This window comes from Oryctolagus cuniculus, chromosome 1 (genome assembly GCF_051225735.1).
Source record: "Oryctolagus cuniculus isolate XC-2025 breed Fujian yellow rabbit chromosome 1, ASM5122573v1, whole genome shotgun sequence".
NCBI lineage: Eukaryota > Metazoa > Chordata > Mammalia > Lagomorpha > Leporidae > Oryctolagus > Oryctolagus cuniculus.
The window spans coordinates 235,577,431-235,598,793 of record NC_142867.1 but is presented as its reverse complement, the minus strand read 5'-3'; the positions used below and the strand labels follow the sequence as shown (position 1 = coordinate 235,598,793).

Genomic DNA, 21,363 nt, shown 5'->3' with positions numbered 1-21,363 from the left:
CCTCTCTAGAGCGAGGCGGGGGGGGGGGGGGAGGAGGAGGAGGAGAAGGCAGAAGAGGAGGCTCATCCCTGCCTCTCTCACCTGTCACCCTCGGCACGCACACGGAACAGCCGCAGGACCCTGCCCCGGGGAGGGGGCTTTCTGCTGCTCACCTGGGGAGACGGGGGCTCACCTGGGGAGCAGGTGCCAGGTGCAGGCGCACGGAGGTGGGCTTCTCTGCCCAGGCCTGGCCTGAAGCCCCGGGGCGCCCTGCCTCCTGGGCAGCAGCTGCTGAGGGGATGAGCTGGCCCTCGGGTTCCCGGGGTGCCCCGGGCAGCTGCCTGCTTGGCTCCTGGTGGCTCAGAGCTGAGCCCCCACCCCGTCTCCTTCTCCATCACCCCACCCCCATGCCCACCCCGCCGGGATCTTCCCGGCCAGCGTCCCTGCTGCTGTGAGCAGGGGTGGCCGTTCTTGGGGCCTCGGCCCCTGCTCACCCACCCACAGAGGAGAGGGTGGGCTCAGAGCTGAGCGTGCCGCCCTCGGCAGGAAGCCCCTCCCCCACCGGCTCTCCCAGCCCAGCCAGCCCTGGCCTGACTGTAGGGTGCCGAGCTGCTGCCTCGGGGGTCCGGACCCTGCCCCCGACACCCACCCGAACTGACTGAGAGGAGGGAGGAGCCCACGAGGCACTCCCAGTGTCGCATCTCGGCGTGGTGGGCTGCGGGCGCGCTGGGGGGGGCCCGTCCCTGCCATCACCTGGCCGTGCGTCAGGAGGACACAGGCGAGGGCACAGGTGCAGGCGGTTCCTGCGTGGCTGACATTCACGGGACAGCCACGGCACAAAGTGTCCTGTGTTCCCATGGCAGGGTCTCGGGGAACTTACAGATAAGAGGGTTCCAGAAGGCAAACATGGCCCGGCCTTTCCTGCCGCAGCCCCTGTGCCAACGGGCGTCCTCGGGCTCCTGGCCCAGTGCAGGAGGAGTGAACTCACCACACACAGCTCTGCCCCAAGCCCAGGCCCCGGGAGCCTCTGCTGAGCGCAGCCCTGGGGGCCGAGGAGCCCAGGGAGGGGGACGGCGGGACCTGCGCCGTGGGCATGACCCTCGCTCTCGGGACAGGCACCCTCTCCCCAGCTGGGGGAGGCTGGGGCCGGTCAGGCTGCACCTGCCCGAGAGCTCTGTAGGCTGGGAGGTCAAGCTTCCCTCCCAGGGGGTGGAGGTGGCAGGGTTCTGGGGGGGGGGCGCAGAGGCGTGAGCATGGGACCTGGCATCCAGCCAGATGGGCAGCCGCACGGTGGGCACGGGGGCGGCCCGGCCAGCACAGACCTCAGCACAGACCGAGGGAGTCACAGCTGCAGCCCTGGGCCCGCAGAGCGCTGCCTGCCTCTGGTCTGGAGGCTGCACTGTGTCCCCTGCCTGCCTGGGCCCCTGCTCCCCGGGAGGCCACAGCCCCGGGCCTGGGGTGTGAACAGTGGTCGGCCTCCCCTCTGGGTCAGGGACCCCCAGCTACCCCTCCCCACGAGCGGGCCGCAGGCCAGCGCCCAGATCCCACAGGCCTCGACCAGCCCCACTGAGCTGAGCCGAGCGGACGTCTCTCCCGTGGCGGGTTGCGTGTGTGCACGCGTGTGCGCCTGTGCGTGTAGAGGCGGCACTTCAGGTGTTCTGGATCACGGATGTGTGACAAATGCTGGGACTGCGGGTGGCTGCTGTGGCGCAGGGCATGAGCTGCGGGGGCGGTGCCAGCTCCCGCATCGGAGTGACCGGGGGGGTCCCGGCTGCTCGGTTTCTGATGCCGGTTCCTGCTAACTCAGCCGGGAAGGCGGCAGAAGACGGCCCACGTGCCAGGGTCCCGGCCACCCCTGTGCAGACCCGGCCAGAAGCCCTGGATCCAGGCTGTGCCCTGGCTCTGACCTGGCGTTGCAGCCGTGCGGGTGTGAACGTGGGGGTGGAGGACTCTCTCGGTCTGTCGGGGTCGCTCTACTTTTCTAATAAATGCATAACCACATCCGTAGGAGAGGTCAACGCGTCCTCGGGATTTCAGAGCATGGCCCCCTGCCCCCGACACTGTATGAGCGTGAGAAGGCTCGGAGCCAGCCCTTGGGCGCTGGGGGCGCTGGGGTCCCGGACGCAGCCAGGTCCCTGCTGGCTTCCTGATCCTGGCGAGCGGCAGCGGGGCCCTGCCCTGACGTTCAAGGTCGGGACAGGAGGAGCCAAAGGAGCCCAGCTGGCCCGTGGCTGCACAAGTGGTGGTTTCCATGGAAACTCTGCCGCGGGGCCCCTGCCATGTGAGAGGACCCGGGCCTCGTCCTGGGGAGAGGACCCTGGGCGCTCTCCAGGGTGCTTCCTGCTGAAGCCGTGTCCAGCTGTCACTCACTGCCCTCCCACGAGTCAGCGAGAAAAACGCTCGGTCATCCCCACCGGCCGTGTGACCCCTGCTGGCCCCTGACTGGCCCGTGTGTGCTGGGCCCGGCTGCGCCCACCTTCGGAAGCTGGGCTCTGGCTGTGCGTTGCCCCTGGACGGTGCTGCTGACCCCGCTTCTCCTGCTGTGTCAGTTCTTGCAGAACCCTGCGGGTCTGGCTACAACGCGCTCCACGCGGCTCCGCTCTTGCTACAGCTCCTCTGGGGCCGCAGCGTTGGCCCCATGAAGCCGAACTGGGCTCCCCTCTCCCTTCACCCAGATCTGTGTGCGCTGCGCCCACTGATGGGCGTGGGTCTACCATTGTCTGCTGTCAATCATCCATCCTGTCTAAGGAGGCTGTGGACAAGGTGCGTTTCCCACAATGCATCGGGCCGGTGCCTTCCTCTCCACCGGGGGCTTGGCCTGTAGCACCTGCTCACCCCTCCTCCGCCAAGGCCCCTGCTTGTCCACTGCCCAGCTCCTGGGGGCATGGTCACAGACGCTGTGCACGGAGCATCGGAGGTCTCCCTTCTCCCACCACATCACCATGTTTGATGCTTGTTCTTGTTTCCGACTACCAACATTCCCGCTCACCCGTCCGGTCCCCTGCCCGACCTGCGGCTGCTCTGGGGGTGAGCAGAGTGGGCCCCGCCTGCTCAGTGGCTCAGGAGCGAGGGTCCGTGCAGTGCACATTTCCACGCGGTGGGCCTCATTGTCCTGATTTGTCTCGGGTTGGGGGTCCTGCCCAGACCACAGGAAGTTCTGCCGAGACCCACGCCCAAGCTCTCTCATCCTCACGGCACCCGCGCCAGCAGCCAGCCAGGGGGCGTGGGCGCAGGGCGGCCAAGGCCACATCGTACCCGATGCTCCACACCCAGGGAGGTCAGAGCCCTGCCCTGGGCGGCAGCCCTGTCTGGGTGACCTTTGCGGAGTCAACAGCCGTGATTGAGGGACGTCCAACATCAACGACACCTGAGCCGGTCCGCGGCAGCGCTGGCCACGGTTGCGGCCAGGAAGGGATCGGCCAGTCCTCGGCGCCAGCTTCCGGGAGGACCCTGCCCCGGCCCTATAAGGGTGCAGGCGAGAGGAGCTGAGCAGACTCACCCAGCCCGGAGCTGACCTGTTGCAGCCGAGAGCGCAGACCCGAGATGCAGACCCTGCTGCTGGCCCTGGGCCTCGGCCTCCTCGTGGTCCTGCAGGCCCAGGACCCCCTGGACGTGGAGGCGGAGAGCCAGGCCGTGAGGCTCCGAGAGGGGAGGGCGGGGCTGGGCTCCAGGGGGACAACCGCGCTGGGGCAGGCGAGGAACTCCTGTCCTGAGCTAACCTGAGCCTGAGGACCCAGGGCGGCAGAGGGCCGGGAGTGAGGGTCCCTGGGGTCCGGCCCAGCAGGGACTGGGAGGCGGCAGGGCTGGGTCTGGGGAGGCCGCTGGGTGCTTTCAGGGTGGTGTGGTTGTGGGGAGTGCGCCCCATTCCTGGCCGTTGGCGTTCAGGGTCTGGGGGCTGCAGACCCTGCGAGGGGAGGCCCTGAGCGTCGGTAGGGCCTGATGGGTCGCACCCTCACCAGCCCTCAGGGACCTTGTACATGAAGGGCGTGACCTCAGACAAGGAGTTTTCAGAGCTGAAGCCGGATTCTGTGGGCCCCGTGACCATCGTGGCCCAGGACGGGGGCAGCCTCAAGGTCACCCTCAGCTTTGTGTGAGTGTCTGCGCACTGTCCCCACACAGGAGGCTGGGCAGGGATGGGGGCGCTGGCCACACGGGGTCCCCAACGCTGAGCACCTGGGCTCTGAACACAAGCTGCCTGCCAGGACCTGGGCTGGGAGAGCCCCAGGAGGGCCTGGAACCAAGCCTGTGGGCCCAGGGGCACCTGCAGGGCACTGTCCACCTCCCCTGCCTGGGCACCCGTGCCCCACAGGCCCATGGGGAAATGGAGTCTCATCCCAGCCCTGGGTCAGGCAGGGGGCCGGGCCTGCACTCTGGACTCGGGACCCTCACGGCGCATGCCTGCTCTGTGCACCCCAGGGTGGGGTTTGCACAATGACCAGGTGGGGACAGGACCCCCGGCTGAGGGCATGGGAGGGACACAAGGACCCTGTGCCATCAGGGCAGCCCTCAGTGGGGCTCCCTCCTGTGTGGGTCAGCACCTGCTCTCTGGCCTGGAGCTGACCCGGCTCTCGCTGACCCTGGCGGTGGTCTGATGTTTGCCTCTCCTCCCCGCAGACACCCCCCTCCCCCAGAGCACATGAAGGTGCCTGCGGGGCTGGCTGTGCACGGCTCCTTGTGTGGAGGACCTGCTGGGGGCCCTGGGCAGTGAGGGACGAGAAGAGGCCGTGGTCACAGACCGTCTGGCAGCGGACAGGATGGCTGGGAGGGCAGCCACCTGGAGGAGTGGCCCGGGGCTCGAGGCCACTGCATGACCAGGGCGTGGCCGCCTGCATTGAGGCCAGCTGGGCCTGCCTGTGTGCAGCTCTGCCTGCTGCTCCCTGGGCCCGGCTAGGACCCGGGTGCCTCCAGGCCCTGCGCAGTGTCCGCTCCGAGAGGGAGGTCAGCCGGGACAGCGCTGCCCACTCGGCTTCTGTTTCCAGGAAAAAGGGTCAATGCCATCAGTTGAGCACCGTCCTGGAGAAGACGGAGCAGCCGGGCGTTTACTTGGCCTGTGAGTGTGGAGGCCGCGGGGCCCAAGTCAGCGAGGGAGGGCGAGGCCCCCCCTCCACTCTGGCCCCCTCTCAGCCCACCACGCCCGCCCTGGGTCTCCTTGCCTTAAAGAGTCCAGCACCTGACACCACGCTGCAGGCGAGGCCTTTAGTGCACAAGGGACCCGGCTGTCCAGGGCTGTCCCTCGGGGAGGCTGTGCCCCTGACGGGTCCTGTGTCAGGGTTGGGGAGCTGCGTGTCCATAGCAAACTCTGCCCACCTCTCACCCCCAGCCTCCCTGGGCCTCCCTGGCCTGGCCACGGCCGTCCCTGGGTGCAGGGGATCTGGGGAGGTGGGGCACCCAGCGCCTCGGGGGACCTGGTCCAGCAGCTCTGGGCAGCTGGCAGCTGAGGTGTTGGCCGGGCTGGGGCGGGGCCACGTCCCGGGGCCTTTCTGAGGGAGGCGTGGCCTCGTGGGACCCCTGTTCCCGTTTTGCAGTTGAGGGCAGGACCACAGTCCAGGTCACTCAGATGAAGGAGAAGGACCACTGGGTGTTCCAGTGCCAGGGCGAGATTCACGGGCAGCGGTTCAAGCACGCCAAGCTGATCGGTGAGCCCCCGCCTCCCACCTCCTGCCGCCCACCTCCCTTGCCTCCCGCCCCTCCTCACCCCTCCCTGAGAGGCCCCTGGGATGCAGGGACCCCCCCACCCAGTGCAGGACACTTGTGTTGATTTCCTGATCCAAGTCCCAGTGCCGTATCCGGAGCTCAGGGCTTCTCTGGATCAGCGAGTGGGGGGCTCAGGGCCCAGGGCCCCTGGAATCCACAGGCAGCTGAAAGCTCCCCCAGCCCCAGGATCTCGGGGTCAAAGCTCAGAGGTGGCCGAGGGCACCCTCCCAGCCCAGGGGCTCCTGGGTCGCCAGGCTGGGATGCAGATGCCTCCACGCCCGGTGCTGCCCCCCACCCTCCTGACTCCTCCCGGCCTCGCCTGCAGGCAAAGACCCTGAAAACAACCCGGCAGCCTTGGCGGAGTTCGAGCAGCTGGCAAAAGACAGGGGACTGAACGCGGAAAGCATCTTCGTCCCCACACAAGGAGGTAGGGGGACGCACCTGCCCCTCCCCGGGCCCAGGAGCTCGGGCCGCAGGGCGGAGTGCCCGGGACGCCCCTCGTCTGGGGCTGCTCTGTGCTCGCCGGGTGAGGAAACGTCGGGTCGGAGCGGCCCGGGGTCCTCTGACCGTGCTGTCTCCCTCTTCCTGCAGAGAGCTGCTCTCCCGCGAGTGACTAGGGTGAGTGGCCAGAGCACACCTGGGAAAACCTGAGTCTGGGGTCTGATGGGCGGCAGGAGCCGCGGGCTCCAGCCCCTGCCATCCTACCTGGCAGGTGAGGCCCACCTGGCCAGACAGGGGTGGGCTCTGCTCCTGCACCTGTCTTGGCCCTCAGGTGTGGCTTCAGATGCCTGCCCTGGGATCATACCTGGGCGGTGGGGGAACCCTTCCACGGTGGGGCCATTCCCATGGTTCTCTGGGGGAGACAGACTGTCCACCCGCACTGCCCAAAGCCGCGCCCCGGGTCTGCTGGCATCCAGGGCCCTCCCTGCTGGGTGTCCTGTGAGGTCTAAGGGGCAGGACTTGCCCAGGGCCCCACCAGGCTGTGGGCGGAGCCAGCATCTCCTGTGAATCAACGCCCTTCCTAGTCCTCCCTTGTCCCCAAGACTCGCCGTCCCCACTCCCACAGGGAGCAGGGCTCTGGGCAGCCTTGGCAAGGGCCCTCCCCCACTGCCTGACCCTGAGGCTGGGGTCCCAGGTGCCCGGCCCATGCCACGCCCCCTGCAGAACCCCCCTGACCCTCCCCTCTTCCTAGGGCGGGGCCAGGACTCTGCAGCCCACAGGGCCTTACCCCGGAGGACTGGAGGAGCCCCTCCCGGAGCCCAGCCAGGCCCTTCCCTGCCCCCCCACCCAGATTCTACATAAAGAACTCAAGCAGTCTCTGTGTCTCTGCTCCCTGGGGCACCCTTGGGGGTCTGCGGGGGTGGGAGGACCCGGCCTGCTCCCTGCTCTCCAGGGGCAGGGCCTGCACACAATGGGCATGAGGTAGGGGTCCGTGGGTGCATCTGAGCTGGGATGCCCAGTGCCTGGGCCCTGGCGGGGGTGGGGAGATGGTGTGGGTGATGGGTGGCTCAGCCCAGGGGTGGGACCTGGCAGAGCTCCTGTGCGGGTGGGAATCTCCTGGGCTCCCCAGGTCCTAACCCACTGGGGGTCGGGGCAGGAGGGAGGGAGGAGAGGACCCAGCAAGGTCACAGGCCAGGGCCAGGCCTCTCGGGCCCTCCAGGTGGGCAGCAGGCCCCCGGGCCCTGCCCCGCCCCTCTCGGTGGGACCGACCACGTGCTGGTCACTGAGTGCCCGCTGGTGGCGTTAGGGCTGCCCCCTCCCGGCTGTCTCGGGGGTGTCTCGGTGCACATGCGTGTGCGTGCCCTTGTCTGAGTCCTTGCTCAGCTCTGGGGCTGGCCCCTCAGTCCCTGCTGTGGGTGTTCCTTGTCCTGTGCCCGTCTGAGGTCCCTGTGGCCTCCCGGGCTGGGCCGAGTGATGCTGGGCCTCCAACTGACCGGCTGAGGACAGCCCAGGGCCAGGCGTGTCTCCAGCAGCGTCGGCACCACCCTGGACCCGCAAGAGGACTCTGCTCCACCCGGCCCGAGAGTGGGCATCGCCGGGGCCGCGGGCGGCCGGGACAGCGCAGCCCCAGCCCCGCAGCGGCCTGGGGTGGGGGCCGCAGATTCAGTGGCCGGGCAGACCCCTGGGTCAGCTCTGACCACGCCTGCTGTGTCGCCCCCTGGCTGTCGCTACCGAGAATAAACCTGTGTTGGTTAAACCAGCAACTGTGCGGTCATTTTTCACTAAAGTCACTGGAGACGGACACACACACACACAGACACACAGACACACACACGTACACAGACACACGGACACACACACACAGACACAAACACTCACACACAGACACACACACACATGGACACAGACACACAGACACACACACATACACAGAGACACACACACAGACACATGCACACACACATGCACACACACTCACACACAGACACTCACACACAGACACACACAGACGTGTGAACCCTCACAGAACAGCAGGTCCACCTCGGCCCTGAGGGTCCCCAGTGTCCTGGGTGAACGCACACCCTGGCCCTCTGGCTCAGCCGCTGGGCAAACGTCAGGCAGTTCTTCGTCTCAGTGTGCGGTCAAGGCCCTCTTCATGTGCAGTGGGGGAGGGGTTCCCTCACGTGCCCACGTTACAGACGGGAACAGTGAGGCCCAGGAAGAAGCAGCCAGTGGGGTCGTGGGGCGCGTGGCCTCTCAGACCTAGGATCCACATCGCCTCCACCGCAGGCCCCCCAGGGCTGGTCCTGAGTCCCGGGCACGAAGCTGGGCCCCCGCGGTGCAGGCAGCTGCTTCCCATGGGGCTCAGCCCCTGAGCCTGGGACCTGGACCCCCCCATTATCCCTGCGCGAGTCAGCCCCACCCCACAGCAGCTGGCAGTGTCCGCAGCTGTGTCCCTGAGCATCGGGCACGGACCTGCCTCCCGGGGCCCCGCAGGTCACGGAACGACAGGAGGGAGGAGCCGGGGCACCGGCCCACAGCCCTGCTGCTCACAGAGGAGACACTCGGACCCAGTGGCGTCTCGGCTCCTTCCTTCCCCTCCTCCATCCTCACACCCAGCACTGTGCACCGCTCCCTGCTATGTGCAGGCACCGGGAGACAACGGGAACCGACCCCGGCCCTGCCCTCGGAGCTCACGGCCGAGCAGCTGGACGGCGTTTGCCACACAGCCGCTGCAGAGCCGAGCCACCTTCCGGTTGGGGCCCTGGATCAGCTCCAGAGCCAAAGCCTTCTCCACGGCCCTCCTTGCAACTCTTCTGGGCATGGCCAGTGTTCGAATCAAGCCCAGGCAGGAGCCAATTCTAGAATGCTCCAGCACTACTGCCCGGTTAGAACCAGAGCCAACCTGCCCCAACCCAGCTTGCATGCCAGACCCCCAGCCCCAGCCCCAGCCCCAGCCCCTGGGCCAGCCCCAGCCCCAGCCCCAGCCCCAGCCCCTGGGCCAGCCCCAGCCCCAGCCCCAGCCCCAGCCCCTGGGCCAGTCCCACCGCCCCAGCCCCAGCCCCAGCCCCTGGGCCAGTCCCACCACCCCAGCCAGCTCCCTGTTCCCTGGGGAATTTGGCTAAGGGCACCTTCGGGGTCCCACCGCTGCTCTCTGCCCATCCAGATGCCTGTGGTCCAGGCACAGACCATCCCCAGCGCAGCCATGAAGTCCGGGTCACTCCAGCTCTCGCCTGTGACGTGAACTCCAGCCCCTGTCCCTGTCCAGGCCGGGCCCACCAAGCCTGGGCTCTTCTCTTGTCAGGCTGGTGTGCCCTGGTGACGGAGGCAGAAGCATGAGGGGTGCTCAGATCCCCCCGCGGGGCCCCCTGCCCACCCTGTCTGGCTAGCGGGCTGTGGGGGGCCCTGGTCTGTCTCCAGCTTATCTGCCACCGGCCATCCCTTCCTCCCGGGTTTGGTATCGCACACGGCAGGATGTGCGTTGCCTTTGCCGTAGGAGTACATGGTGGGCAGGCTTGGCCACGCACGGCCTAGGTTCCCGTGACCCATGCTCCTCTGTCTCTCCTCTCTCCCCCTGGGACATCTGTCCTGGGAAACGTCACGAGGGCTCCCCGGACAGAGGTTCCCCCTTGAGGGCAGGGCGCGTCCCCCAGGGCTTCCGGCTGTGTGGCTGCGTCCACCTGGCTGGGCCTCTCATGTAGACAGGCCCTAACCAGGAGCCAGGAACTCCATCCAGGACTCCCAGGTGGGTGACAGGGGCCCAGGTACTTGAGCCACCGCTGCCACCTCCCGGGGAGCATCAGCAGGAAGCTGGTTGGAAGTGGGGCAGCCAAGGCTTGAACCAGGTGCTCCGATGTGCACCGGGCCTTCCAAACAGCAGCGTAAGCCGCTGTGCCACCACCCGGCCCCCAGCGTGTTTAGGGGCAACTCTCTCGGGGGGGTGCTCCCAGAACCTGACGGAGCCAGGGCTTTAGGGTTTTAGATGTGTGTCCATCCCCTGCCTCTGGGACCCCAGACCCTGCTCCGTGGGGGCGTGTCTCCCAGTCATCTCCCCCACCCAGCTCCACCCACCCCTGCACTCCTGAGACGTCCCCAGCCCGCCCAGCCAGGGTACCCCACGAATGGACCACGGCCCCGCCCCCTGAGGCACTGCAATGCCTTAAGCTCAGCCCAGAGCTGCTCTCCCCCTCGGCCAGCTCAGCTCCCATGGAGGGAGAAGCCCTGCGCCTCGGGGCCCTCCCCGGCTTCCTCTGCACCGACCCACCTGTTCCGGAATTCTCGCTCTGCCCCCCCCCCCCCACCGCCGTTCGCCCTGTGTGCACACAGCCAGGCAGCCCTCTAACTTTCTTCCCTTTTGAATAAACTTAGCTCCGGCTGTGAGTCTCTCCCTCGCCTTCTCCCCGTCCAGCTCATAATTGCTTACAAACTCGGGCGCTCTGGCCGGCGCTGCGGCTTACTTGGCTAATCCTCCGCCTGTGGCGCCGGCACCCCGGGTTCTAGTCCCGGTTGGGGCGCTGAATTCTGTCCTGGCTGCTCCTCTTCCAGTCCAGCTCTCTGCTGTGGCCCAGGAAGGCAGTGGAGGATGGCCCAGGTCCTTGGGTCCTGCACCCGCATGGGAGACCAGGAGGAAGCACCTGGCTCCTGGCTTCGGATCGGCACAGCACCGGCTGTAGTGGCCATTAGGGGAGTGAACCAACCGAAGGAAGACCTTTCTCTCTGTCTCCCTCTCACTGTCTATAACTCTGTCTCTCTCTCACTAACTCTGCCTGGCAAAAAATTAAAAAAAAAAAAAAAAAGAACTAAAACAAACTCGGGGTCTCTGACAACTGTATTTTTTCCTCCTCCCGTCTAGGAGCGTGACACATTGAGCCTGATGGGGCCTCTCCCTGCAAGGCCGGCACATCGCCACCACCGAGTGACACCTGTGCACCTGTGCCCGTGCTGGTGCCTGGTGTGACCTGAACAGAACAGGTCCGTGGGTGCCACAGGTGTGCTGGGTTCTTGTCTCCGCGCAAGAGAGAATGCAGACATGAGACAGAGAGGAGTGCCGAGGTGACGTGTCCAGCAGAACAAGGGGGGACCTCTCCGGACAGGAGCTGGGGGGCAGTTTACATTCACCCTGTGGCTTACAAGGGAATAGGTCTAGTTCTGCCCTCTGTTTCTCCCGGCCCTCCTCCCTCTGCTGAGTGTGAATTCCGTAGAATTCCTCCCAGGGTTCCATGCACCCGTGTGATCCTGCTGAGTAGCCCCACGTGGCGCAGGCAGAGGCCACAGGCTGCCCGCCGTGATGGCCTACCGCCCCGGGTTGCCAGGCTGCCCAACCCATTTGGAACTGAGCAGAGAGGATTCTTGGGAGACTTCCGTGGGGGGAGAGCTGAGACCACCTGTAAGTTACTGGGGTGTGGGCAGGGCTGTGCAGTGTAAAATCCTGGGCTGCGTTAGTTTTCTGAGCCCCCCAGACCTCCCTGCCACACACACATAGGCTAATTTCTAACTTCCCACCTAGCAGAGCCCACCTGATCCTGCAGACTCTGAGACAGATCAGCCAGGAGGCGCGAGGCCAGCACAGAGGAGACACAGCTTTATTCTCACTCAGCAGCCACCCAGGGCTCAGGGCAGGCAAAGCCACGCGGTGTCCTGGGAGATCCCGGGGCAGGGGAGGAGGGCAGCAGGGGACCCCGCCCTGGGCTCAGGGGCTCCACTCTCAGAGGGGAGGGGCTGCGGCCACTGGCACTCAGGAGCACACTCGTCTCCATGGCGACGTCTCAGGGGAGGTGACCACAGCACCCGCCTCTCAGAGAGCCTGGGGGGCGCCCCCGCGCGTCCATGCTGGGGAGGGGTCCCCGCCTGGTGATGCTGACCCTCCGGGGGAGGGGCCACTCCGCTGACTCCATCACGCAGGCAGGGCGGGGCGGCTCCCGGGCTGGAGCTCTGAGCGCAGGCGCGGGGCGGGGCCGGGTCCTTCCTGGGCAGGCGGTGCCGCCCCCGGCACTAAGAGTCTGGGGTCAGCGCGCAGGCTTCTGCAGACCCAGAGAGACAGGCGGGGAGGGGTCAGCGCTCATGGGAAGAGAGGCACCAGCGTCAGCCCTCATCCCGGGAGAGTGACAGGTGAGTGACAGACGGGGGAGCCCCAGGTCACCGAGGGGAGGGGGCCTGGCGATGTCGCTTCGGTTCAGCCCTTTGCTCTCCGCGAACTCCTCGAAGGTCGCCTCAGCCTCCGGGTTTCCATCCAGGGTGCGGCCTGCAGGTGGGGGCGGGTGCAGTCGGGCGACCGTGGCTCACGCTGGGGAAGCAGGTGGGCTGGGGAGGGCCCCCTGCCAGGCCTGACCCTGACAGCTCGCGGGGGAGCCCTGGACTCTGAGAAGCCGCCAGCCTGCTGTCCCCCGGGAACCCCAAGAACCCACCCCCAGCATCCTGAGAAGGAGCAGCTGGGGCCCAGGCAGGGGGAGCCTGGGTCTTGTCTGGAATTCGGTCTCCTGAGTGCAGGGGCCTCCTGCCAGGCTGACAGCCCCAGGGCTGTCCCCCAAGCCCCCAGGAAGGGGTCCTGCCCCGCACTGGCCCTGGAGGGCAGACAGTGGGCTGGGGATCCCCTGGCTGAGGAAGGGGCCTGCGGTTGGCAGCCAGGAGGAGAGCCCAGTATGAGGAGGGAGGGGTCCCACCATGGAGCCCCCATGCGGCGCTCAGCTCCCAGCCCAGGGCCCCTCTCCCCACCTGGCCGCGGGGTCCTGACCCTGCCACGCACACAGGCTCACCCTGGAGAGCGGCAGAGCCCCGTGTGGCCCTGGCTCCCCCAGGGGCCCAGGCCGTGTCCTCAGCCCGGGCTGTCCCGGAGTCGGGGTCTCAGAGGCTGCACCCGGGCCCTCCTGGCCAGCATCGTGCACAGAGCCCCAGCCCCTGCCCTATGCACCCACCACGAGTCCTGCTGTGTGAGGAGGGGTCCTGCCCAGAGCAGGAGTCAGGCGAGGAGGGGTCAGCACTCACAGGACAGAGAGGCACCCAGCATCAGAGCAGGGTGGCCAGGAGGAGAGGAGGGAGGTGGGGCAGGTGGCTCGGGTTCAGACGAGTGGAGCTGGGCGGCCCCAAGGGCCCATGAGGTCGGCCTCAGGGTTTCCACCTGAGCCACCGGGCAGGGGTCTTTGTGCCCCCCGTTCCAGCCTGAGTTCCCGCCAGCGCAGAGGGCAGGCCCAGGGGTGTCCTGAGTGGGCGTGGAACCGGGGAGACACAGAGCTTGCTCCTCCCCTCGCACCGCGAGTCCTGCCCGCAGGCTGGGCTCGGGGCTGGGAACTGGAGGGAGTGGGGCAGGAGGCCTGGGCAGCTGCTCCAAGCTCAAGCACCCGGGGTCCACGGCCACATTGCATGCGTGTGGCAAGGGCTGGACGCACCCATGAGCATCATCATGTAGTGGTTGATGGTGTCCACCTTGACCTTGAAGTAGGCAATGGCGTGCTCCCTCCCCGGCAGGAAGCTGATGTAGATGAGGTGGCGCCACCCTGCCGAGAACAGGAACGGGGACAGTCAGGGCTGGGCCCTGCGGGCTCTGCTTACACGGAACTTAGTGCCGCGGGGACACTCACAGGAGCCGTAGATGCCCGGGTCGGGCCCATAGTCCAGGGGCAGCTTGTACTGGATGCATCCGATGGGCTTCCTGGCACAGAATCAGGGCATGGCCCCAGCCCCGACCCTGCCCCCACCCCACTCCCAGCTGCGCAGACTCCCAGCGCTGGGTCAGCCCCTGCACCCACTGCCCCCTGTGCTGCCAGCCCTCGCTCTCGGCTCGGCCACCTGAAGATGCCTGGGCCCCCGGCTCTCGGGAGGGCCCGAAGCTTCAAGTGGCCCCACCTGCCACTGCTACAGGCCACGGATTGGCAGCTGGGACTGCTCAGGGCGTCGTGCTCGGCAGGACCCCACACTGCCCAGCCTCAGCTTGCTGGCCGCTGTCCCCAGCAGGTTCCCAAGTGCAGTGATGACAGTGGTGTCTGGGGAGCCCACGTCTGTCCAGGCGGCAGCACCCTGGCCGGTCCCCAGCTCTGTTCCCCCACAGAAGAGAGCGCAGCGCCCACAGCCCCGGCATCTCCAGGGGCAGCTGGGGTCCCAGCCCCACAGCCCAGCAGGGACAGGGTCCCGGCACGTGGCAGGGGTGGCGGGAGACGACCCAGACGGAGCAGGAAGGAGGGAAGCTGAGCTCAGGGCAGCTGGGCCAGGAGGGCGGGGGCTGCACTGGGGAGGGAGGGGCCGCGGGCAGGGGCTCACGTGAGGTTCATCCTGAATTCCAGCTTCCGGAGCCGGTTCATGGCCAAGGTGAAGGGAGGCAGTGGGTGGCTCCTCTTGTGGGCGGGAATGCGCAAGGTCCCCGCCCAGAGCTTGATGTGCCATCGGCCTACAAGCTGGGAGGGGACAGCAGGGGCCGGGCTGAGCCGGGAATGGGGCCCTCAGCTGGGCGAGCAGTGGGGGGCAGAGGCTGGGTGGGGACGGGGTCGTCCCTCCATGCGAGGGGCAAGGCAGGCACCGGGACCCGGGCCTGCACCTGCACCCAGGACGGCCTCAGCCACAGAGCCAGCAGCTGAGGAAGTCACCCAAAGGCCCAGGGCAAAGCTGCTGTTAGGGACGGGGCAGGGGCGGGGGCAGAGAGGGCAGCAGGGTGGTGAGTGTCTCCCCGCGTCTCTCACGTCCTCAGCGCTGGCAGGGATCAGCTGAGGGCCCTGGGCTCCCAGCACAGAGAGCAGGCCCAGCCCGGCCGTCAGCAGGAGCAGCTGCATGGTCCCGGCCCGGCTGTCCTGTGCTGCCCGCCTCCCTGCTGCCCATTTATCCGGCTCTGGGCTGCCCTGGAGCAGGACTCCCGCCCCTCCCCACACAGGCCCCCTGCTGCAGAGCAGGTGGTGAGCTCACTGTGTTTCCTGGAGCCCGTGAGTGAGTGGGCGGCGCTGGCCGGGGTCAGCAGCCAGCACCTGGGCGGGGCCCTGTGGGTCCTGGTCTGAAAGGGAGGGTGGTGTGGGTGGGAGGGGCTCACCATGCACTCTGGGGGGTGACAACAAGGGTTCCTTGTGCTCCCCCTGCCCCACCCTGCCTTCTCCCTGGGAGCCTGCACCCGCCTGGGCCCAGGAGCCCCCAGGCATCGCTGGTCCCCGCCCAGAGGTCAGCTCCAGCCAGGGGTACGTCAGCACACCGCCACTTTCATGGTAGACCTGGGAGTCCAAGCACAGTGCCAGCCCGGCTGGACTCGCCTGTGCTCAGAGCTGGACAGCGCCCCCTGCAGCCCAAGGCCCCCAGGGTTGAGGCTCTATCTGGCCATGGCTTCCAGGAAGCTCCTGTGCCACAAGGAGTCCACTGCCTGGTGCTCGGCCGGTGTCCAGGGCGAGAGGGCTCCAGATGTCCCACGGGAGGGCACCACGGCCAGGTTTGGGCTTGGGGTCATGAGGGCGGCCTTGCCCCAGTCCCTGCAAATCCTCATTTCTACCAGCGCCTGCCCAGCATGGCCTCCCCTGGTTTCTCTCGGGACCCCGGGCTTCGGAGCCCTTGCCTCTCGGACCCGTGAGCCTCGGCCGGCGTGATCTGGGCCCAGTCCAGCTGGTCCCCTGCCCGGTGCCTGTGCACCTGTGCAGCCTCTGGCCTCGGTACCAGTTTTTGGCTTGAAGCATCCCTCTTATGAGATTTGGGCACCACAACGCCAGCCCCATTGGGGATTTTATTTGAAGAGCAGGATGGCAGAATGCCAATCTGTCTATACCAGCAGCCGAGTGTGTACTCACCAGCAGCCTCCATGGAGAGAGGCCGCCAGCCGTGCGTGTCCACAGGTGGCTGTGCGTGGACTCCTCGTGTGGCCTACCTTGCCGCACCTGTGGGTGCAGTGTGGACGTGCAGCCGCCCCTGTATGTAGGGCCCACAGGCCAGCAGGGCCATGCACACCCACGGGGGCTTCCTGGAGGTGTGCAGAGTGGGAGGCCGAGGTGGGTCCTGCTCTCCAGTGCCTGGGGCTGGACGCTGGCTTTGTCCCACGTGCAGCCCGCTCCTCCCACACCTGGGGCCCAGCAGCCTTGCAGTCCCGGCTTCCACACAGAGACCGCCAGGGCTCAGCTCTGCCAGGGTCCTCCTCCTCCTGGGTCCTGGCCATCCACGCTGCCCACAGCCCGGTGTCCCGATGCCGTGTCTGATCCGATTCTGCTCGGGGGCCCTGGGGGCCCTGTGGAGCTTCTGCTGAGGGGTGTCCGCGCCCCTGGCAACCAGGGCTCAGACCTCAGACCTCAGCACCCGTACACCAGGGCTGCAGACCTGGGAATCCGACAGGAGCCCGGCTCTGCGGGCTGCGGGCCCCCCACGGGCTCCCTGCCTGCCCGGGAGCCTTGTCCACGGCCAGGACCAGATCAGGATTGGCTGCCCCCCTGGGGCTGTGCCCCCTGCTCTGAGGTCCGCTGGAGCTGGCTGAGGCCGTGTCTACGGGGACAGTGGCATGATGGGAACGCCATGAATTTGTGACGCTGCCAGTGTCCTCCAGGTGGACAGCGAGCACCCAGCGGGTACCTCACACCCCCCTGGCCTGTGGGTGCCCCCTGCAGTGACCCAGGCCCGGCAGACCCCAGGTGAGCCGGGGACACCCCCCCTGAGTGTCCCGACTCCTCACGGGCAGCCTTCTCCAGGAGCCGTGTAGTCCAGGGGTCCAGAGGAGCCCCCATCCTCCCTGAGACCCGGCAGTAAGCAGGTCCTGCCCGTCGCTGGGGAAAGTTCACCGTGGACGGGGCAGCAGTGCCGGGGCCTGGCCCTGCCTCCTGGCTTTGGCCTGGAAGCGCTGGCCCTGCCCCTCCCCCGCCTCCACAGCTCACTATGGGACAGCCTTCGCCCCAGCGTGCTTAGAGTTCGAGGGAGGCCGCACGAGGTCTTGGCGTTCTGCAGCCCCGGCATCCTCTGGGGTCAGCTCTGGGACCCAGCACCCCCCACCCAAGCTACCAGGGCCCCGGGGCAGTAGGGACAGTGAGAGGTAGGGTGTCTGTGCTGGTGACAACCAGGCAGGCTGGTCCCCTGGCCTCCGGTGAGGAGCGAGGAGCAGGCTGTGCGGGCACGGGCAGGGCGTGGAGCTGAGCTCTCGCCAGCGGGGGACAGCCCCGGCCGTGCAGGTGCAGATGGGACACAGGTGACAGCCTGGGGCCTGCATTCAGACTGGGGCCCCTGTGGTTTGGGGTCCGGTTCTTCACACCTTCTCCCGCTCCTCCGGGACAAAGGGTTTGCTGGGTGTGAAGTCGCTGAGATTCGGGTCAAGGTTCTGACCCAGTTATCCGGCCGAGCAGCCTGCCTGGCGGTGGGGAGGACTCCTGGGCGCTCTCCCTGGGCGCAGGCGGGGCCGCCTGTGAGGTTTGGGGCAGGACTCCGGAGGGCAGAGCCCGGGCTGCTTCCGAGGCTGCTGCCCTCCCTCCTGTGGGGGCTTAGTCTTCCCACCTGCGGCCGCCCGCGGAGCTGGACGAGGGGCCGCTCACGGCAGTTTGATCTGCAGACGGTTTGCCTGCGACGTGGAACGCCGCTCTGGCCGTCTCTGGAAGGACCCCTCCCTGCCCCTGCGTCAGCATCACGGCCTCCACGCCGGTCATCACCGCCGGCTGTGAGTTTCCGTCTCTCCCCGGCGCGGCTTAGCCGATCGCTGAGAACCCGCTCTGGGCTGCTGCTGCTCCTCCGCGGCCCTCGGTTTCGGCTCTGGCTCTCGTCCTGCTTGTCTCTGCTCGCCTCGCCCTTTGTTTTTGATTTCTTTCTTTCTTTTTTTAAAAGATTTATTTGAAAAATATTTATTTGAAAATTTGAAATTTATTAATTTGAAAGTTTATTTATTTGAAGAGTTACAGAGAGAAGGAGAGGCAGGGAGAGAGACAGACAGACAGAGAGAGAGGTCTTCCATCTGCTGGCTCACTCCCCAGATGGCCGCAACGGCTGGAGCTGTGCCGATCTGCAGCCAGGAGCCAGGAGCTTCTTCTGGGTCTCCCATGTGGGTGCAGGGCCCAAGGACTTGGGCCACCTTCTACTGCTTTCCCAGGCACAGCAGCAGGGAGTTGGAGTGGAGGTGGAGTAGCCGGGACTCGAACCGGTGCCCATATGGGATGCCGGCGTCGCAGGCAACGTCTTTACCTGCTATGCCACAGCGCCAGCCCCTTGAAGAGGTTTAAACAACAAGAAAGACTCTTGGCCGTTGACCTATGTGCTGGGCACTTCTTGCCTTCTCCACCCGCGTGTGCACATTTGCGTGAGCGCGCTGACTGCAACACGCCTGTCCTAGGGCAGCCCCAGGCGTCCCCATCAGCGGGAGGTTCCGGTTTCCCGCACTGGACGTCCGTGTGGCTTTGCTGGGCACTTTTGCTTCCCTGTACCCCTGCTTCTCTCATGTGCACATTTTCTTGGGTCACCTCTCAACAAGTTCGTGTCATCTGGGCTCTGGGGAGGGTCTCTTGCTAAGGCCACCTACAGTGAGACAACGGGAACCCGAAGGAGGGCAACTCTGGATCTGGACCCCTCCCCAACAGGCTGAGCCTGGATCCCTCCCTAACTGATGCCACGGCCCGTGCAGGTGGTCAGAGAGCGTGGTGGACCCTGAGAAGCTGGGCGTGAGGAGAACAGGAGCGGACAGCAGCCGGGTGGTGCACTGTGTGCCCAACAGTGACAACCGCTGCTACTGCCACCTAGTGGTGGAGAGAGGGAACTAAAGCCTGGCCTTGAAAGCTGTGGCCCTGCACTGCCTCCGTGTGTGTGTCCCCAGACTCTGAGGTGCGGGTGCTGGGGTGGGGCCCTCGGGGGCTGAGAGCGTCACAGGGTTGGAGTCTTCACGAATCGGATTAGCACCCTTCCAGGGGGCTGAGGAGACGGGGGTGCGTCCCTCGCACTGTGGGAGGACACGGCGGAGAGGTGGCCTTGCTGGCCCAGCAGACACCGGCCCCCCCAGCACCTTGGCGTCGGCCTCCCAGCTCCCAGACCGCGAGCGGCAGATTCCAGGGGCCTCGGCCAACCAGTCGTGACTGCAGCCGCAGGACTCAGCTTCCAGACGGGGGCCTGGGGTAGCAGTGCCGGGGGCCGGGGCCAGGAGCCATCGCCGACCCGGCCGCACCATGGCAGCCCCCGTCCTGCCCTTTCTTAGCCTCCAGAGGCTCGGGCCTGGAGCAAGCGCTTTTCATTTGAGGACACCTCTCTTATGAGGTTCACAAACCCGAGGACCCCCGACGGAGCTGCACATCCCCAGACTTTCTCATGTGGCTTTTTTGTTTTTGACAGGCAGAGTGGACAGTGAGAGAGAGACAGAGAGAAAGGTCTTCCTTTTCCATTGGTTCACCCTCCAGTGGCCGCTGCGGCCGGCGCACTGCGCTGATCCAAAACCAGGAGCCAGGTGCTGCTCCTGGTCTCCCATGGGGTGCAGGGCCCAAGCACTTGGGCCATCCTCCACTGCACTCCCTGGCCACAGCAGAGAGCTGGCCTGGAAGAGGGGCAACCGGGACAGAATCTGGCGCCCCGACTGGGACTAGAACCCGGTGTGCCAGCGCTGCAAGGTGGAGGATTAGCCTAGTGAGCCGCGGCGCCGGCCTCATGTGGCTTCTAAAAGCTCCAGTGGTCCGTGCTCCCCAGGTGAGCGCCTGTGACCCACTGGAGTCGTTTCTGGGTGAGGTGTGAGGCTCAGGCTGAGGGTCTCGGGCTGGGAGCGGGGTGGGCGGGTGGGGGTCTGCCTGGCTGTAGAGTCCGTCTTTCCACTTCCGGCCCCCATTGGCCGAGCCTCTGGGGCAGGCTTTCCCGGGGACACAGTGGTGTGGGCCCTGCTGGGACTTCAGTTGGTCACCTGCTGCTGCTGCCCCTGGCGCTGGAGGCTCCTCCCCCTGAGGGTCTGACACCGGGTGGGGTCTGGGGTCACGACTGTGCTTGGGGAGGGTGACCCAGCGTTGGCCTCCGGTCCCTCTCGGCCTCTGTTGGTCGTGCACTGCCCGTGTGGCCGTTGCTCTGCTCAGACCCCGGGCTGCAGGTCCCTGGGCTGTGCTGCCCCGGCCGTGTGTCTCCCATAGACCCTGCAGATGCAGGATCCTCCTGCCCACCAGAAATCGCTGTCCATCCCTCTGGGGCCTCGCAGGTCGGCGAACTCTGCAATCACTTCCCCCACACCCTGTCCAGGCCGCCCGACACCTCACCTCACCGCATGCCGGAGCATCCGCGTGCAGAGCTGCCGGGACCCCCGCAGTGTTGTGGCGCAGTGGGTGATGGGTGCATCCCAAACCGGAGTCCCAATTCAAGTCCCGGCTGCTCCTCTTCCGATCCAGCTCTCTGCTGTGGCCTGGGAAAGCAGTGGAAGATGGTCCAGGTCCTTAAACCTTGGGCCCCTGCACCCATGTGGGAGACCGATGGAGCTCCTGGCTCCTGGCTTCAGACCCACCCAGCTCCGGCGGTTGCTGTTATTTGGGGAGTGAACCAGCGGATGGAAGACCCCTCTCTCTCTCTCTCTCTCTCTCTCTCTGTGTGTGTGTGTGTGTGTGTGTAGCTACCTCTCTCTGTAACTGTTTTTCAAATAAATAAATAAGTCTTTTAAAAAGACAACAGAAAATGGGGCCGGTGCCATGGTGCAGTAGGTTAATCCTCTGCCTGTGGTGCCAGCATCCCATATGGGCGCCGGTTCTAGTCCCGGCTGCTCCTCTTCCAGTCCAGCTCTCTGCTGTGGCCTGGGAAAGCAGTAGAAGATGGTCCAAGTGCTTGGGCCCCTGCACTCAAGTGGGAGACCCGGATGGAACTCCTGGCTTCAGGTCAGCACAGCTGCAGCCATTGCAGCCATCTGGGGAGTGAACCAATGGATGGAAGACCTCTCTCTCTGTCTCTATCTCTCACTGTCTGTAACTCTACCTCTCAAATAAATACATAAAATCTTAAAAAAATAAAAAGAGAACAGAAAATGGACCAAGGGAGTAAGGGGAAGTTGTGCCCAAGAGCACACACGGGCGGGCAGTGAGCCGGCAGCAACCGTGGCCTGAGCGAGGGGCAGCCAAACTCTGCTGGGGCCCTGGCTGCGCCGCAGGTGCACCCTGGGCGTCTCGCAGGCTCCCCGGCCCCAGCCCACCTGCCCCAGGGGAGGGAAGAGGCTTCCTGCCCGCCTGGCCCAACCAGCATTTCCCTCCCTGCCGGCCTCTGCCCTGACCAGGGATCCGCACCAGCCAAAGCCAAGCCAGCCAAGGTCCCCAGCTGCCCTGGGCCACACCCACACCTCCCCTGCCCAGCCCTGCGCAGGGACCGGGCTCCCCTGCCCACCGCGTGCTC

The 21,363-nt window shown here is 66.4% G+C and overlaps 2 protein-coding genes and 1 long non-coding RNA gene across 3 annotated transcripts; 2 read left to right on the top strand and 1 right to left on the bottom strand.

Moving 5' to 3' along the window:
- The first annotated feature begins 3,369 nt into the window (after positions 1-3,369).
- LOC138846224 (lipocalin-1-like) lies at positions 3,370-6,989 on the top strand. Its single transcript, XM_070061448.2, has 7 exons — positions 3,370-3,612; positions 3,939-4,069; positions 4,959-5,029; positions 5,505-5,615; positions 5,999-6,100; positions 6,265-6,291; positions 6,866-6,989. Exons 1-6 carry the CDS (start codon positions 3,523-3,525, stop codon positions 6,288-6,290), a joined length of 531 nt encoding a protein of 176 aa, XP_069917549.2. The 5' UTR covers positions 3,370-3,522; the 3' UTR covers position 6,291; positions 6,866-6,989.
- A 5,025-nt stretch (positions 6,990-12,014) lies between these two features.
- Positions 12,015-16,699, bottom strand: LOC149128915 (lipocalin-1-like). Its single transcript, XM_089322062.1, has 6 exons — positions 14,781-16,699; positions 14,365-14,498; positions 13,689-13,759; positions 13,497-13,604; positions 12,254-12,355; positions 12,015-12,134 (listed from the first exon to the last, which is right to left on the bottom strand). The coding sequence occupies exons 1-6, from the start codon at positions 14,868-14,870 to the stop codon at positions 12,106-12,108; spliced, it is 534 nt and encodes a 177-aa protein (XP_089178188.1). The 5' UTR covers positions 14,871-16,699; the 3' UTR covers positions 12,015-12,105.
- LOC149128914 (uncharacterized) lies at positions 12,084-20,966 on the top strand. The gene is made up of 3 exons (XR_016226444.1): positions 12,084-12,222; positions 17,594-17,698; positions 20,756-20,966. It is a non-coding gene; the product is annotated as an uncharacterized LOC149128914 (long non-coding RNA).
- The last annotated feature ends 397 nt before the right edge of the window (positions 20,967-21,363 follow it).